General features: G+C 48.4%; 2 protein-coding genes across 4 annotated transcripts in view; one reads left to right on the top strand and one right to left on the bottom strand.

Annotated features, from left to right (window-relative positions):
• Nucleotides 1-15439, bottom strand: part of TMEM268 (transmembrane protein 268) — a 32384-nt gene extending 16945 nt beyond the window's left edge. The window contains exons 1-3 of one of the 3 annotated variants that reach the window (XM_047768248.1): nucleotides 15243-15439; nucleotides 6996-7179; nucleotides 1883-1992 (exon numbers count right to left, since the gene is read on the bottom strand). In XM_047768248.1, the coding sequence (XP_047624204.1) occupies nucleotides 1883-1992; nucleotides 6996-7104 (219 nt within the window). In that variant the 5' untranslated portion in view covers nucleotides 7105-7179; nucleotides 15243-15439. Of the gene's footprint in view, nucleotides 1-1882; nucleotides 1993-6995; nucleotides 9438-9624; nucleotides 9743-15242 lie in introns of those variants that run through there. The other 2 variants (XM_047768246.1, XM_047768247.1) reach the window with 2 other exon arrangements.
• On the top strand, nucleotides 8182-10693 carry LOC125120855 (translation initiation factor IF-2-like). Its single transcript, XM_047769256.1, has 2 exons — nucleotides 8182-8269; nucleotides 9310-10693. The coding sequence occupies exons 1-2, from the start codon at nucleotides 8182-8184 to the stop codon at nucleotides 10218-10220; spliced, it is 999 nt and encodes a 332-aa protein (XP_047625212.1). The 3' UTR covers nucleotides 10221-10693.
• Nucleotides 15440-18381: the final 2942 nt, after the last annotated feature.

The following is an 18381-nucleotide window of genomic DNA, read 5'->3' as shown; positions in this document are numbered from 1 at the left end:
GCTGTAGCCACCGGCCTACACCACTGCCACAGCAATGCCAGATCTGAACTGCGTCTGCAGTCTACACCATAGTTCATGGCAACGCCGGATCCTTAACCCACTGAGTAAGGTCAGGGATCAAACCCGAAACCTCATGGTTCCTGTCGGATTCGTTTCCACTGCGCCACGATGGGAACGCCATGCCATTCAGTTTTAAAGAAGCAAACCCTCTAATCTTCAGGGTACAATTAGCAGTGCCCCTCCTCCTCTGTAATTAATCTTCGCTGGGCAGTGAAGATGAAGGCCTAAAATCATGCTGGGGGCTCTGGGAAGAGACAGAACCACACCTGTGGGAACTCAATAGCAATAGCTACAATTTATTGAATATTTACTATGTGCCAGAGCCAGCGCAAGTGTTCCTCAAGCACTATTTCTCCTACTCTGCACAAAACCCCCTACATAATAGGTATTAATATTGTCCTCATTTTATGGATGATGAGACTGGCTCAGAGAGGTTAAGTCACCTGCCTAATGTCACCCAGGTAGTGAGCAGCAGAACTGGATCGGAACCCAGATCTATGAATCTGGGAAGCCTATGCCTCAAATCACTATATGCTTGAAGGTAATGCATTATCTAATGAATTCACAGATCTTTTTTTTTTTTGTCTTTTTCTAGGGCCGCTCCCACGGCATATAGAGGTTCCCAGGCTGGTGGTTGAATCGGAGCTGTAGCCACCGGCCTACACCAGAGCCACAGCAATGCGGGATCCGAGCCACGACTGCAACCTACACCACAGCTCATGGCAACGCTGGATCCTTAACCCACTGAGCAAGGCCAGGAATCAAACCCACAACCTCATGGTTCCTAGTCGGATTTGTTAACCACTGAGCCATGACGGGAACTCCTCACAGATCTTCCCTTTGCAGAAGCAGTTCCTTCTCCTAAAATGCCCTTCCTCCTGTCCACCCAGAAAACTCCTATTTTCCCTTCAAGAGCCCAGATGAAGTTATCCACTCCTCAACAAAGCTTTTATGAAAATTGAATAAAGGAACCCTCATTTAAATTGGAGTTGGAAAGGCTAAAAGGAGGTGTTCTTACGCCCTACCACTCATTGCCATCTGCCAACTCCAAACAGGAAGAGAATCACCTCGCATTTCCAACAGGAGTTACAACCTTACCATTTCAGCAGGAAGAAGGAAGATTTTCTCCTTGCCTGGCAACAGCTCAGCCAATGACAGACAGTCATAACTCAGCCAATGACAAGCCACTACACTTCAAACCCCCAGTTTCCGGCAGTGGACTCTGTGTTTAAGAGTCCCTGACAACTTCCCTCCCACCTTTATAAAGGAACGGTCCTCTCCATTGTTTCTCTAGACTTTCCCAGTTTCTGCTACAGCATGCTTGTCCTGAATTGCAATTTTCTGCTATTCCCAAAATAACTCATTTTGCTGGCAAAATAAATGGTTGTTTTAGTTTTAAGGTGGACACTTCCATAACCACTGTACCCACAAGTGAGTTTATCATTTTCTTCCTGTGAACATCTTCAATTCCTTGTGCATCCCACTCTGATGCAACCCTGATTTACCTGATGCATGTCCACCTTGCCCACTTGGGCTCTGTGAGTAGGGTGAGCCCAGGCACTGGGACCCAGTCAGCTCTGCAGTACTCAGTGCCCAGCTATGCACCCAGCACAGAGTGAACGCCTCAAAGCACACATCTGTTGAGTGAATTAATTGAAAGGAGAGACATCTTCCTTATATCCTCTACCATGTTGAGTACAGGTAAGTTTTGTGAATAACTGGATGATAGAATAGACAGGTGGATGGATGGATGGATGGATAGATGGATGGATGGATTGATGGATGGATGGATAGAAGAAAAAAGTAATAAATCAGCTCTCACCTGAATGCCCCAGGTCTGCAGCTGCTCTTCTGCGGCTCCCAGATCGAAGGAGATAGGTGCACAGGTATTGTCAATCCGGAGAACTGTGAGGACCTGGCCATTGTGGAGCTCTGAAAGCAGACCAGAAGCTTCATCTGGCTGAGCCTTAAGTACACTGAGTGAGCCTCGACCTGGATGGCATCACTTGCTTTGGCCTTAAGAACATTCTCATGGTAAGGGGGGACTTGCCATCCTCAAACCTACCGAAGAAGGACTTCCCTTGACCAGAAAGCCCCCAGGAGGCAGACCTGAGGCCAGAGGCTATTAGGACACTATTCGAGATCATAAAGGGAAGAATTGCCCAAGAATGTGAGCTGGTCACACACAGACTGGGAGGGAGTGAGCTCCCCCTCACAAAGGATATTTAAATAGAAACTGAACCACTGACTACATTGAGGACACGATCTAGCAGATGTTAACTTGAGCACTTCGAAGGAAGCTCAACCAAGCAATTTACATCCCTAGTGGGCTCAGAGTTTAAGTAAGAGAGAACAATGTGGTAGGTAGAACAGTATACCCCCAAGGATGTCCCAGCCCCAATCCCCTGAACCTTTGAACATGTCACTTTAGGTGGCAAAGGAGAATGAAGGTTGTAGCTGACTTAGGGTGCTAATCAGCTAGCTTGAAATAGGGTGAGTATCCTAGATTATCTGGGTGGGCCCATTGTAATCACAAGGATCCTTAAAAGTGGAAGTGGGAGGGAGTGCCTACTGTGGCTCAGCAGGTTAAGAACCTGACTAGTATCCACGAGGATTTGGGTTCCATCCCTGGCCTTGCTCAGTGGGTTAAGGATGCAGTGTTGCTGCAAGCTGTGGTATAGGTCACAGATGTGATGCAGATCCGGAGCTGCTGTGGCTGTGGCTGTGGTGTAGGCTGGCAGCTGCAGCTCCCATTTGACCCTTAGCCTGGGAACTTCCATACGCCACAGGTGCAGCCCTAAAAAGGAAAAAAAAAAAAAAAGTGGAAGAAGGAAGCAGCAAAAGAGCCAGAGGGATGTGACTGTGGGAAAAAGGTATATATAGAGAGAACATTGCTGGCTTTGAAAATGGAGGAAGGCTTCAGGAGCCAAGGAATGTCGGCAGCCTTGAGAAGCTGGAAAAGGAAAGGAAACGCATTCTGCCCTGGAGCTTCCTGAAGGAATGCAGCCCTATTGACCTCGTGATTTCACCTCAGGGAGGCCAGTATCAGACTTCTAACCTACACAACTCTAAGAGAATAACTGTGGGTTTTCTAAGCCACTATGTTAGTGGAATTTGTTACAGCAGCCACAGAAAACTAATCTGCTAACTTATTGGTGAGCCCTCCCCAGGATATCTGCACTTGCTCGACATCTTAACAGCAGAATTTGAGTGAAATCATACTTCAACTCAGGCTCATTATAGCAGCTATCAAAACTCTTGCCTTGGGGGGCTGCAATAAAGCCAGACCAGGAGCTGGAGCCTGGCCAGCTACAGTGACAGCCTCTCCCACCCGGCGAGGAAAAGCAGCAGAAAGACACCTAACCTTCTGATCTGAGAAGAGTCACTCTAGACAAAAGGAGAGATATCCTTCCATCACGTTGAAGGCCCCAGGAGCCACCAGTCAGCAGCCAGGGCAGTGCTGGGGGGAATCCCAGCCCTGAGATTCTAGAGCCCAGCAGTCAGCTGTGCAAGGCTGGAGGCTGGATATCTCAGCACATTTTCCATAGCCGTTGCTCAGAAAATGAGGCAGCACTGAAGGGACTGAACAATAAACATCCCATCTGCTGGCTCAGAGCCCAGCTCTAGGCAATACTTAAAGCAAAATGACCTGCTTCCAGGGAATCCTGGCCCACCCAAACGCTTCTCCACCCCCTGACCCAGGCCATCCCCGGACCCTGCCAACAGGACCGACAAAATCCCTCCTAGCTCCATGTACCCCTCGGCATCTTCACTGCAACACCAGACCAGGCTACCTTCGCCTCTCCCTGTACCCTGCCTGGCTTCTTCAACTTGCTCTTCCTCCTACGATGTGGCCAGAGCATAAATCACATGATACCAACCCTCTGAGTAAAACTTTCAATAGCTTCCCAGTGCCCTGGTGAAAACCAAACTCTTTAGCCTCCTGCCAAACTCCCCTTGAGGGCTCAGTCTCATTCTGTGTCTTGCCACCCCAGCCTCTTTGGTTCCTTGAACATGCCGTGTTTTCTCTCCCACCCCAGGACCTTTGCATATGCTCTTCTCCCTCTCTCCCTAGAACACATCCACCTAGTGTCACGCCATTAGATCCTAGTCATCATTTGTGTTCCAGCTCATTAACCCCTTTCCCAGGGAGTCTTCCGTGACACTCTATACTCTTAACAGGTCAAATCTGTCTGATAAATCTGCCCATCACCACTTGCTCGTCTCCTTTATGCTCATCAAAGAGGAGCACACATGGATGCAGTTACTTGATTAAAGTCCATTATCTCCATCAGACTATCTACACCCACATTGGTTTTGCGCATCATTGAATCCCTTGAGCTGGGGGTCAGTGCCTGGTATACAGTAGGCACTACATAAATGTTTCATGTATAAATGACATGGGGAAAATCACAAGCTAGATAGTTTGGGAGTCAAATTGTAACTCAGTCTCTCACTAACAGAGAACCCTTGAAGAAGCAACATAATCCCGGGCCATCCCCTTAGAGGATGATCATATCCACCACAGAGGAGTCTCCAAATGATTAAGATGATGAAAATAAAGCACTTGGTGCAAAATGGGTGCTGAAGAACTAGCTGCTATTGTTGTCATAACCTAAAAGCCATCTTGTCAGAGCTCGTAAGTTACAAGAGAGCCACACTGATTTAGTTGTATTGGTTTTTATCGTCCCACACCTTGTTCCAGAAAGGATTTAAGGTGGCTTCATACAAATAAACTACAGAAAGATAAAATGATAAAATTGCTTTAAACATAAGCAAACGAGGAAAAATAAACAAAAAGATGAAGGCAGAAATAAAACAGAACAATAAAATAAGAATAGCTTCCAAAGGTGGTACCTACATACAATGGACTATGACTCAGCCATAAAAAGAATGAAATAATGCCATTTGCAGCAACATGGATGCAACTAGAGATTCTCATACTAAGTGAAGTAAGTCAGAAAGAGAAAGAGAAATACTATATGATATCACTCATATGTGGAATCTGAAATGTGGCACAAAGGAACCTATCTACAAAACAGAAACAGACTCACAGAGAGAACAGATTTATGGTTGCCAAGGGAGAGAGGGGAGGTAGTGGAAAGCACTGGGAGTTTGGGGCTAGTAGATGCAAACTATTACTTTTAGGATGGATAAGCAATGAGGTCCTGCTATATAGCAGAGGGAGCTATATCTGGTCTTTGGGATAGACCATGATGGAAGATAACATAAGAAAGGGAATGTATATATAGGTATGACTGGGTCACTGCTGAACAGCAGAAATTGGCACAACATTGTAAATCAACTATACTTTAATTTAAAAAATGGGAAAAAAAAATAATAGCTTCCAAGGATCAAGCCCTTACAGTGCACCAGGTACAGGTTTTCGGCTTCACAAAGTGATTCTGTTTAGCCCTCTGAGAGCCCTAGAAGGTGGAAAACCAATAAGATGGAAAAGAAAATAGAGCCTCTGAAAGGAGAACCAGCTTGCCCTGTGTTACCAGGGGAAATGAAAGTAAGAAAGAGAAGAAGTGAGGAAAAGGGTAGCACAGAAAATGCAGGCAGTCATGCTGCAGGGGGCCTCAGACTAGCCCTCCATGGCACAGCACAGAGCGGGAAACCCATGCTGATCTGGAGCCCAGGCATGCAGTTTGAGAACTGGTCCCCTAGCCTGGTTCTCTTTGGCATTTTGAGGAAGTGTTTGCCTGAGCAATGCAAAGACCTTCCACGGCGTCTCTGCCTTTCAAACCATGAGTTCCTGGATTCTTGGCAATAACCTCTCTCATCTGTTCCTTAAAGTAAGAACTGCAAGTCCTCCATTTAGAAATACTTGTTTTTACACCTAATCGAAGAAAAGGGATCTGAAAAGCTACCAAAGAAGTGTGGCAGGGGAGGGAGGGGTAGCTGGTAGGGGGAACTATTTCCTATAACGAAGCAAGAACTGACTTGCCAAAAACCAGTAGAGCAATGTCTTCAAAGAGCTGAAGGCAAATTATTCCATTGCATTTCATTCTACTGGTGTATGTGTGTGTGTATTTGTGAACTGCTTTCCTAATAATAGTAGCCATAAAAGGAACCCTTGTTTTTAAGTTTCCTATCACCTAAGTAACCAGCCACAATGCAAAATGCTACCGCCCCTTGCCTATGCCCATTCATTCATTCAACAAAATACTGATTGAGCATCTACTACAGGCCAAGCCATGCGCTAAGTACTATAGACATAGGGGTGAACAAAGCAACACTGAGCCCCTGTCCTCGTGGGGCTTACATTCTAGTGAGGAAGCTGGACATTGAATACTTTATTACACAGGTTATTATTTAATTACAGTCAATGACTATATCAGAGGGGTTCTTACTTAGGCGGGGCCATCAGAAGAGGATTCTCCACGGAATGGATACCTGAACTGAGCTGTGAGGGGTGAATGGAAATTAAGCAAGGGAAAATAGGCAGGAAAAGGGCATAACATGCAGAAGGGACAGCAGGTGCAAAGATCCTGGGGCAGGGCAGCATGGCAGGAACAGAGAACAGGAGCAGCAAGAGCCATTAAGAGAACAGGCCTTGCGAGCTGGTGAATGATAGATCTTCACGCTAAGCCCAATGGGAAACAATGAAACAGAAAGTGACATGGTTGGTTGTGCATTTAGAAAAGATCTTTCTCTGATGCCATGCAGAGAATAGAGGAGGCAAGGAGGAGAGGCACTAAGAAGCTACTGCAGAGATCCAAGCAGAGGGCGATCTAAGGAGTTGGTGACAGAGAGTACAGGTAGAAATGACAAAGACTGGCCTGGAAACATCCCCAAATGTGCACCTCTATCCAAAGCCACTTCTGTGCCCTTCCCCTCCCCTCCACTCACTCATACTATGTGAGTCTAGCTCCGCAACTTGAGGGGGAGGGGAGGGCAGAGGAGGAAGGAATCAAGGGTCATGACCCTACCTTGCCCCCAGCCAGGAGGGCTCCCACTAGGGAGGGCGCTCCAGCCAGGAGAGGTGGTGGGCAAGGGGCCAGCTGCCCCACCGGGGTCCATCTGTGGTTCACAGGCCATAGCAGAGCCAGCGGGACTTCTTCCCCTTCTCAGGGCTGCGGTTCATCCTGGAGTAGCCAGCTCAGCTGCACTTGCCTTTGGAAAACAACATCACAGGAAAGAACTTCAGGCCTGTTCCTGGGCTGGCTGGGCTCTCCAGCTCTTCAAGGCCAAAGCCACCTCCAGGCCAGGGAAAGCCACCCTGGGTCTTTCTTCCGACTGCAGTCTTGCTGATCATGCTAAAAAAATGTTTTCAGAGGGAATGAGGAGAAGGAACTGAGAGCCTCTGAGGCCTCAGCTGAGAACTTCCCCTGGTCTTGGATCTTCTCCAGCTCAGACACATCCAAGGACCCACAGGAAACTCATGAGCTGACCAGGCCCCACTCCCAGGCTTCTGAGATTTCCCTTCCTGACCGAGTACGGGACAGGTATAGTCATCATGGGAGCCTTGTTTTTACCCGCAGCAAAATGTGATGAAAAGAGCAAGGCCTCTAGCACCAAAGGACCAAGACTTGAACCCTCACTTACCTCTCGCATGCTCTGGGACATTCGGTGTCAAGGCATTTAACTCCCTGAGCCTTGCTGTCCTTATCTGTAAAATGGGTTCAGGGAGGCCTACCTGACAGAGCTGCTGTGAGGATAACAGAAGGAACTACAAGTGTGGCATCTAGTACCTTGCTCACCATAGACCCATTTCCTCGCAGGTTTTTGTTTTTTTTTTTTTTTTTTCCTCCCATGTCACAGGAGAGAAAACGAAGGCCCAGACCCACAAGACAAATAGAATCCTTAGATCCATTTTCCAGACAAGGGACCCAGGCACATCATAGCTAGGAGGCTGCAGCCCAGAGAGGCCGTACTGAAGTCTCAGACAGGCCTGTGGGCCCCAGGAGCCCACCTTCTCTCCTCCAGGCAGCAGGGACCACCCACAAGCTGGAGCTGCAAAGACTTCTTTCCAGACTGCATGGAAGGTTCAGTAGTTGCAAAATCCCACAACTAGGCACTGTCTTTGGGAAGAAATCCCAGTACCCCCGTTGGCCTAATCAGCCTCCCACAAAGTCTCAATCAGAAGAATTCATTCACCTGAAGGATTTTAGTGTCATGGATAAAAGTAACCTGCAGGATCCTGCCACTTCCCACGTGTATGATCCAGAGCAAGTGACTTACATCGGCCTCAGTTTTGCCACATGTAAATGGGAATAATGTAACTAGGTTGTTGTGAGGCTTAAAGAGCTCATACTTAAATCACTCAAGAGCAGCACAGAGCAAAAAGGAATACAGCTATCATTATTTCTACTCCACAGTCATCCCCTAAGAACCTTCTAGTGCCAGGCCCTATGCCTTCTATAAAACCAGAAGTAAAACCTTAAGTCCCTGTTCAGCTCTCCCTCCTGGCTACCACCATCTGGCGGGAGCCAGCGGCACTTTGAGGGAAGAGTTCTTCAGGACGCTTCCTGGCGCAGAGAAGGAGGCTCCAGGCTTGGCACAGGTGGAGCGAGAGAAGAGACTGCCAAGTGGGGAGAGGTACAAACCAGAGGGCAGCTCGGGCTCTGCTCTCACCCTGTGGCCCTGGAAGCTGCAGAGGGCAGGAGGGGTGTTGGTATGACTGCCCAAGGGCAGGTGCTGACCCGCTAGCTGCCATCCTGCTCCGCCCCACACCAGCCCTGGGGGACATGAGAGGGAGGCACAGAACCAGGGATCGAGCACAGCCTGAGGTTTCTGCAACCAACTGGTCATCCACTCCCCAGTTTCCTTAGCTCCCTTTGCTGACTGTGCATTTAACTGGCCTTTCCATTTAACCGTAGTTGGGTGGGAAGCCCCTGCAAACGAAGATATCTTAAAGTTCCCCTGAGCAAAGGTCTCCATTTCTGCAGACACTGCGTGCCCAGCTCCCCCAGAAGACCATGTGCCTCACTGAGGGGTGTGTGTGTGCGTGTGTGTGTTGGGGGAGGGGAGGAATTCTACAGTTTTCACGTCAGGTTCTGTTTTTCTTAAACTGGAAAGTCCCAGCAAGGGGCCATAGGGGGTCTGCCACAGAAGTTTGGGGGGTGGAAAAGCCTTGTGAGACAAGGGTTCCAAGCTCTCCACTTTACGCAGGAGGAAACTAAGACCTAGAAACGAAAGTGAACTATCCAAGGTCAAGGAGCCAGTTGGGGGATACAGCCAGAATGCAACGGAGCTCGATCCAGCCTGGGATGTTCCTCCACATTTGGCCTTGGCCTTAAGCAGCTGAGTCTTACCCCAGGTTCTGCCCTCAAGGCTGGTCTGCTGCTTCTGGGTCTCCCTCACCCCCGAAACCAGCCCCACGGTGCCCCGCCACCGGCTCGCAGGGGTCGCAGGCGAGCAGCACCACGCACCGCACGGGGAAATGGGCCCAAAGGCGCCGGAAGAAGGCGGACGCGGCCCACGGCGCCCACCCAGGCCGGGAAGGAGGCGCCCAGGCTGCAGCGCAGAGCCGGACCCCCGCAGCTCAAATCTGGGCTCGCGGCCGCCCGCGCTCGCGACCAGACACGGGGCGCGCGCCCCGGGCCCGCGCACACTCACCCGTCCGCGCCGCCGCCGCCGCCGTCGCCCTCACCGCCGCCCGGGAACGCGGAAGGTTGGGGGCAAAGCTGCCCCTCCGCGCCTCAGTCTCCCGGCACCGCCGCTCGCGCCCCGCCCGCCGCCCGCGGCGCGCGCCGCCCTCCCCGGTCCCGCCCCCGGGCCGGGCCGGCCTCGCGCGGTCACCCCACCGGGAGGAGCCGCCCGCCGGGCTCGCCTCAGGGCCAAGAGGGAAGCCGGCTCCCGGGGCCGTGTCGGAGCCGAGCTGGGAGCTGCCTTTCATCAGCCAGGCTTCCTCCCGGGATGCCGGGAGGCGCCTCCGCGCTCGCCGAGCACGTGCGCCGCGCCCCGGCCTGCGGGAACAAGTTGGGCGAGAATCGGCTGCTCAAGGCCAGGGCCCCTCTCCGAGCCTCCGTCTCCCTATCGTGAGAGCCCAGGCCACGTCTGACAGTCACGGGATCGTGGATGAGGCAATATTTGGGACCAGAAACTTCTCAGGGACTTTGTTTTTAACGAAAAATGCTCTGTGCCCTGTGTTGAGAGCATCAGCGTGGCCGTCTGGCTACCTGAGCTCTAAGCCCGGGGTCTCCAGATTTTAGATCATCTTTATAGTGTTTAACCTCTCTGCGCCTTCGTTTTCTGTAAAACAAAACAAAACAAAACAAAACAACAACAAACAGATTATATCACGGGACTGTGTAGTAGAGTTTTAATGAGATAATCTGTGTGGAGTGTATGCAACTGCCAGAGGCATGATAGCGGCTCACTGGGCATTGGCCATACCCCCACCCCCGCCTCCCATCACCATCACTGGGCGTTTCAGGGGGATCTGCAGCGAATAGCGCCTCCTCCCCTGAGGAAACACTAACCTTGTGCAGGTTCCCTTAGGGCACGTATGGACAGATGCTTCCACTGTGTTTATACAAAAGGGACCACCTGTTCTGTTGTGCACCCGGCTTTTTCATTCAGCAAAGTCCCTTAGCATTCACCTCCTGACCGTGTGCTCTGCTCTGCCTCAATTCTTTTTAAGGGCTGCATGAATGTCCATATACTGTAGGAAGGCTCTTTTTCTCCCTTGCTCCTCCCCACTGCTGGACATGTGGGGGGTTCCCACTTTTGCTCACAGAGCTTGTTGGGATGGCCATAGCCACCATGCCAAGCTTATCTACAAGTAGACTTGCTGAGTCAGAATATGGATGCATTTTTTTTTTTTTTTTTATCTCAAGAGATATTGCCAAGTTGCTGGGGGCCTCTCTGATCACAGGACTTAGTTGGCTTGGTGTTCTGCCAGAGGCAGAAGTGGAATGCTTGGGGACAGCCAGCAGTGATTGAGGAGGAAACAGGAGATGCTTCCCAGGCGTCCTCATTCACCAGGCAGATGAGGATCCAGGAGGCTACTAGAAATGAGGTTCATTCATTTATTCATCAACAGATGGACATCGGGTGCCTGCTCAGTGCCAGGAGTTGTTCTGATCACCACTGAGCAAGACATGCAAGATTCCTATTTAGTATGCCTAATTTCCTCAAGCAAAATTTGGAGGCCTGGCAGCAAGACTTGTGGGCCATTGCAGTTTTCCTGCTGATAGGATGTTGAAAGAGATCCTTGGACAGGTGTGTGGCCTGGTCGCCGTCTAGCTAAATCCTGCCCCTCTATCCAGCAAGGCCTATTTCCTTCATGAAGCTGGATATCATACCCCTGCCCTATTGGGCTTCCTTCACTCTGCATTTCTCACTGCTTGTTGCTCCAGCATGAACTTATATGTTGACACATCAGTCTCCTTTGCTAGGGAGGCACAGGAGTCATGGGCCTTTGGAACTGGCTGTGCAGATTCCAGCACTCCCTGGCATCTGAACTTGCACAGGTCGGGTCCTCTCTCTAAGCTTCAATTCCCTCACTTACAAAGAAGGATAATGATATCTGCTAAACAGAGATTTTAAGAATTATATGATGAAGTGCTTAGCAGAAAGTCCTCAGTAAAAGTGAACTGTATTTCTGGGCAATTCTTCGGCATCTCCAAAACCACGGCACATGGCAAGGCCTGGTACTATGGCATGAGGAAGTGGGGGCTCTGTGGAGAATGGAGATAGATGAATGAAACCCAATAAAAGGTAAGGAATATGTAGTGAAGTCCGCTGGAAAGCAGACTTCAGTAGCGTTATCTTTATCACAGGGCTCTGTGTGGTAGGCCCAAGCCCCTCCCCACCCCCAGCCTACCCTGTGCTCATCTTTACCCATCATGCCCCAACTTTTGAAAACCCTCAGCTCCAAGAACACAGATCATCTCTCAGTTCCTCCTACAGCCGTGCTCTCACTTCCAGTTCTCAATGGTTGCCATCCTTCTGCATCTGGAAGGTAACCTTCAGTCTTCATCCCCACCTCACTGTCTGGTTAACTGACACACTGTCACGTCTCAGCTGAAAGGGCCCTTTTCCTGGGAGCCCTTTCCTGTCTTGGGCCCAGGCCACGCCCCTGTTCTCATAGATACCCTTGCTGACCCTTTGGCTACACCTGGCACACGGTATGGTCACTGTTCAATGTCCCCTTTCCCCAAAAGAGAATAAACCTTTGGGGCACAGTTCTGTTTCTGCTCATCCTCATGGCTGTCCCCCAACACCCTTGGTATTTGTTACATGCATCTGAATTGGTGAATGAAGAGCTATGAATGAAATGACCAGGACCTCAACTACAGACAAATTGAAATAACTGCAAACCCCAGTCAAAGCCACCCTTACTCAACATCTGTACCATCTGTCTCTTCCTGCTTGCCAGGGTTACAAACCCGTGTCTGAAGGCTAGCTGCCAAACATCTGGCGACCTTGGTGAAGCAAGAGGGGAAAGAACTTCTTCCTAGCCTGGCAGACTCTTCAAGCGTGGAGCTTCAGAACCACTGGGTAAGTGAAAAGGCAAAGATCAAAAATTAGATCTGCTTTTGGGAACTGGTCGGCCAGCTGTGGACTTTCTCACTCTTTGAGTAGCGTACTGCTTGAAACATTGCCGTGGCCTGAACAAAGTGAACCAAATCATACAGCTGCTAAGGCTGGGAAGTCAGACAGACCTGGGTCCAGATCTAGGCTTTGCCACGAATTAGAGCGATCCTAGAGAGTATTTCCAAAAGCATGTCCCACAGAAGGTTCCATTGCTCCGAATCCTGGAAGTCACATCACATGGTGGCTTCTCCGTTCTAAGGTATACAGGTGGGAACTTAGGTCTAAACACGCAAGTGTCCTTGTCAGCAGTGTGCAGGGGGTTAGACACATCACACGCTGTCAGGAAATGGGGTCCATAGGCCAGCGGCTACAACTCCAATTCGACCCCTAGCCTGGGAACCTCCATATGCCGTAGGAGCGGCCCTAGAAAAGGCAAAAAAGACAAAAAAAAAAGAAAAAGAAAAAGAAAGAAAGGGGGTCAAAACCAAAAGAGTTACTCTGAATTTCTGTCAGGAAGGCCACCAATCCCCAGGGTGCAGGCATCAATTTCTACACTGTGACAGGTGCCATGATACAAAGGGACTTAGAGGGGGCAGGGACTGAAGGGGAAGAACTGGCATCTGGCTGGGGTCGGGAGGCAGAGGCAATTGAAGGTTACCAGGCTTTTAACTAGAAAGCTCCACTGTCCCATCTTAATTTAAAAAAAACCCCGTAAGACAAGAGTAGACAATCGTGCTCTCAGAACAACCAGCCTCACTTCTCTCCTCATCTGCAAATGCTGCTGCTCTACCCTTTGTAAGTTATAAGCAGAAAAATAAAATAAAAAAGAGTTGCCTGCCTGCCCCCAGACTCTCCAAGCCCACCCATCCCCATCAATCATTCCACCAAACACAGGGAGCTTTGAATTCACACTTGACCCCGGAGCCAGTCAGCCAGTATCATTTGAAATTTTTTAAAAGCCAAAGAAGGAGATGTTGACATGATCTGGCAGCTTCTTCTCCCTAAACTACTTGCCAAATCTTTCAATAAAAGATGTGCCTCGGGAGTTCCCTTTGTGGCTCAGTGGGTTACAAACCTGACTGGTATGCCTTGCTCCGTGGGTTAAGAATCCGGTGTTGTCATGACCTGTGCTGTAGGTCACAGACGTGGCACAGATCCAGATCCTGCGTTGCTGTGGCTGTGGTGTACACTGGAAGCCGCAGCTCCAATTCAACACCCAGCCTGGGGACTTCCATATGCCGCCCGTGCGGCCCTAAAAATCAAAAACAACAAACTAACAATAATGTGCCTCTCCTGTCTCTTAAGACCTGCCCACAGGATACTTCGTTTTATTGCTTTTTGCGCTTCAGAGATAACTGCGTTTTTGTTTTTGTTTTTTTTTAACAAATCAAAGGTTTGTGGCAACCCTACGTCAAGCAAGTCTATGGGCATCATTTTTCCAACAGCATGTGCTCACTTCGTGTCTCTGCACATTTTGATAGTTCTCGTAGGATTTCCAACTTTTTCATTATTATATTTGTTCTGGTGATGTATGATCAGTGATGTCTGATGTTACTATTGTTTTGGGGTGCCAGAAACCACGCCCAAATAAGATGGTGGCCTTGATAAATGTTGTGTGTTTTTCTGATGATTCCACTGACCGGTTATTTTCCTCTATCTGTCCCTCTCCCTGGCCCTCCCTATTCCCTGAGACACGGTATTGAACGTAGGCCAGTAAATAATCCTAGAGTGACCTCTAAGTATTCACGGGAAAGGAAGAAGTGCACATCTCTCATTTTAAATCAAAACACAAAAATGCTTAAGCTTAGTGAGGAAGGCAAGTCGAAAGCCAAGCCAAGGTCGAACGCTAGGCTTCTTGTGCCAATTAGCCAAGTTGCGAATGCAAAGGAAAAGGTCTTAAAGGAAATGAAGAGCGCTGCTCCAGTGGACACATGCATGATAAGAAAGCAAAGCAGTCTCATCGATGATTGGAGAAAATTTTAGTGGTCTCTAGAGAAGATCAAATCCGCCACAACCTTCCCTTAAACCAAAGCCTGATCCAGAGCAAGATCCTAACTCACAGATCTACGAAGGCTGAGAGAGATGAAGAAGTTGCAGAAGTTCAAAGCTAGCAGGGGTTGGTTCATGTAATTGAAGGAAGGAAGCCATCTCCATTAGATAAAAGTACCAGGTGAAGCAGTAATTGCTGACATAAAAGCTGCAGCAAGTTATTCAGATCAGGCTAAGATAATTCATGAAAGTGGCTACATTAAACATATTTTCAATATAGACAAAAATCTCATTTTGGAAGAAGATGCCGTCTGGGACTTTCATTACTAGAGAGAAGTCAGTGCCTGGCTTCAAACTTCAAAGGACAGGTTCTCTCTTATCAGGGGCTAATGCAGCTGGTGACTCGAAGTTGATGCCAGTGCTCAATGATCATTCCGAAAATCCTAGGGCCCTTAAGAATTGTGTTACATCTACTCTGCCTGCACTCTAAAATATAAAAGGATCAACAAAGCCTGGATGACAAAACACTTGTTTAAAACATGGTTTACTGAATATTTTAAACCCACTGTTGAGACCTACTACTCAGAAAAAAAAAAAAAATGAGTTTCAAAATACTACTGTTTACTGACAATGCACGTGACAATCACTAGCTGGCATGGAGACAGCTACTGTTAGCAATGTAGCAGAGACATTTTTTTACTCACCAAACAACCATAGGCACTGCCTCATTTCTTAGTCTCCCTTGTCGAGTCAGGTTGGCTTATGTAATCCACGTGGGTCAATGAGCTAAGAACAAGTGTCGTATTATTTCAGGACTGAAGCATGGAAGAGCCGGTGCACATTTACTACCTTTTTCTTCCTCTGCCTCTGAAATCATGGAAACCACGTGCTAAAAATGTAGCACCACAAAGTGGAAGTAATCTGAATTACCGAATCACCACAGGGGGAACAGCTACCCTGGTCACTCAGCTTGTATCAAACATCATAAAAAATACACCTTCGTTGTCTTAAGCCACTGAGACTTCAGCGTATTACCCCCCCCCCAGACCAATAAGAGCTATTATTAGACTTTAATCAAGGATGATTAGGACAAGGAAAGGACAGGCACACTGTGGAAAATAAGGAAACATTATTGAGTACTGAGAATGTTCCAGGAATCACATGGTACTGTCAGTAATTCTGCTGTTGTTGCTGTAGAAGGGTATTTTCTCAACCACATGCTTTTGCCCCCCAGGGGACATCTGACAATGTCTGGAAACATTTTTGATTGTCACAACTGAAGGGGTACTCCTGGCCTCTAGTGGGGAGAGGTCAAGGACACTGCTGAAAGTCTGGGTAGGTAAGTGAATAAAAAGTAACCCTCCCACCACAGCCCAGACCTTCCCTTGAGATAATCACTGCTTGCACCAATGTCTTCTGTCTTCTAGATACACTGTGCACATGCAGTATAGGCATGTGTATAGCTTTTTATGCTCAATGGGAACAGATCACACAGTTATGCATGTGTGTCATGAGGGTCATTCTACATTAGAACCAATGCATCTGCCTTAGTGGGCAAAGAACCTACCAGATGCTGATTTCTCAAGTCAGGCTACAATGGAAGCCCCTCTCAAAGGGAAATGTTTAAAAATCTTAGTCCTGGCCCCACCCCCAGAGACTGATTCACTGGCCCGGGGGTGGGGGGGGGTTCTTAGCAGCCACCATTTTCGCTGGGTACAATTAAGGTGGACAACCACAGACCTCATTTCTCCACCAGTGCCCTGGATTTCACGGAGCTCCCTCAGGGATCTCACCCCACCTAAAAGCCTTCTCCAGTCCCATCACCTTTCCCGCCAGCATTTAAAAATGTCATCACTTCCTTCAAACCACCACCTCCACCAGCCACTGGGTCCTCTCCCCTTGCTCACTTTACATTCAGGTCACTCTTCAAACTCCTTAGTTCCCTCTCCCAGGTCACCAAGCTCTTTTTAGATCTGATCTTGTCCTCTCCACTAACCCTAGTTCACACCCTTTTTGAAATCCTTCCCTCTGTTGCTTCTGTCATGCTGGCGGCATTCAGGTGGTTGGCTGGAAGTTGAGTCAAGGAATCAGCTAAGCACAACTCTAAGTCCATCATGAAAATACTGGTGGCCACCAGGTTAAGGATACTGGGTCTACACCATTGAATGTGGTGTTCCTCCTTCATGGTCCTCCAGTTTGGGAAATCTGTTATCTGCAGTAGTCGAGGTTGGAGTTGCTACACTTAGCAATACAAAGAGTAAGGTCTTAGCCAAACCAGGTATAGTTTGGGACACGTTAGGATGGAGATACTTATTAGATACCTAAATCAAAATATCAAATAAGCATTGTAAATCAACTAGAATAAAAAAATTGTTAAAAACAAAAAAGAACCATCGATGTTCCTGCCGTGGCTCAGCAGTTAACGAACCCAACTAGTATCCATGAGGACACTGGTTCTATCCCTGGCCTTTGCTCAGTGGGTTAAGGATCTGGGGTTGCCACGAGCTGTGGTGTAGGTTGCAGATGTGGCTTGGATCCCACCTTGCTGTGGTGTGGAGTCCAGCGCTATAGCTCCAATTTGACCCCTAGCCTAGGAACCTCCATGTGTTGCGGGGGCGGCTCTAAAAAACAAAAGACAAATATCAAGCAATCTGAGAACTCTCAAATTCAGAAGAGGTAAGTTGGAGATATAAATCTGGATCTCCAATATAGATGGTACTAATGCCATGAAATGTAGATGGTCTCAGCAGGGGGAAGAGTGTAGAGACATCTAAGAACAAATCCTTGGGAAGAGACAGGGAGGAGGCAGCAAGAGACTGAGAAGCCAGGTAGCACATTACTGCAGAAGGGAAGCTGAGGAAGTGGCCTGAGGAGACATCAACCCTGTTCAACAGCACTGAAGATCAAGCAGACAGAAGAGTGGACCCCAACCTGTTCATCTTTAAGCACTTTCAATGACGTGGCAAGCCTGACTGGAGTACTTTAACAGTGAAGAATGGAAAAGGTTGTATAGAAAATTCTGGGAGTTCTCATCGTGGCTCAGTGGTTAACAAATCTGACTAGGAACCATGAGGTTGCAGGTTTGATCCCTGGCCTTGCTCAGTGGGTTAAGGATCCGGCGTTGCCGTGAGCTGTGGTGCAGGTCGCAGATGCGGCTCAGATCCTGCGTTGCTGTGGCTGTGACATAGGCCGACGGCTACAGCTCTGATTGGACCCCTAGCCTGGGAACCTCCATATGCCAAGGGCGTGGCCCTAGAAAAGGCAAAAAGACCAAAAAAAAAAAATTTCTGATGATGAATTCTTTAAAAAGGAACCAGAGACAGCCCTGAGATGGACCCATCCTGAGTCATATAAAAAATTATGTAATTTTTTAAAAGGCCACCTAATTCTCTCAGAGTTTCAGAGCAATGTTCTCTTTCGATTGTTTCTACCAACCAGAAATTATCTTGCGGCCAAAGACTTCTGGCTTACAAGTGGGGCGGTGTGGGGATTTAATTCTAAAGTGTTAGTGTGAAGTTAGTATAGGTGCTACACAGAGCATTTAGCCCACCAGGAAGGAAGTATGCTTATAACCTGCCCAAGGCTGCCTAGGACAGGGTGCTCTAGAGAAAAAGCAAACTTCTCATTTACTAGTTGCTTACCCCGTTTTTCAAAACAGCTGTTGGGTGAAATCACAAGTGATTTCCTTCCCGCTGAGATGCATACCATGAGCATTTTTTAAGTATGCATGAGAATGTGACACATGTACTAATTTCCTCAGTGACATGCTGAACATCTGGGTCAAAGTTCACTGTGCATCATGAGAAAGGATGAAACTGGGGAAAAAAATGCATGACAGAGTCC

Source organism: Phacochoerus africanus, chromosome 2, assembly GCF_016906955.1.
Source record: "Phacochoerus africanus isolate WHEZ1 chromosome 2, ROS_Pafr_v1, whole genome shotgun sequence".
NCBI lineage: Eukaryota > Metazoa > Chordata > Mammalia > Artiodactyla > Suidae > Phacochoerus > Phacochoerus africanus.
Note: the sequence above shows the minus strand (reverse complement) of the source record. Positions and strands in the feature narration are given on the sequence as shown.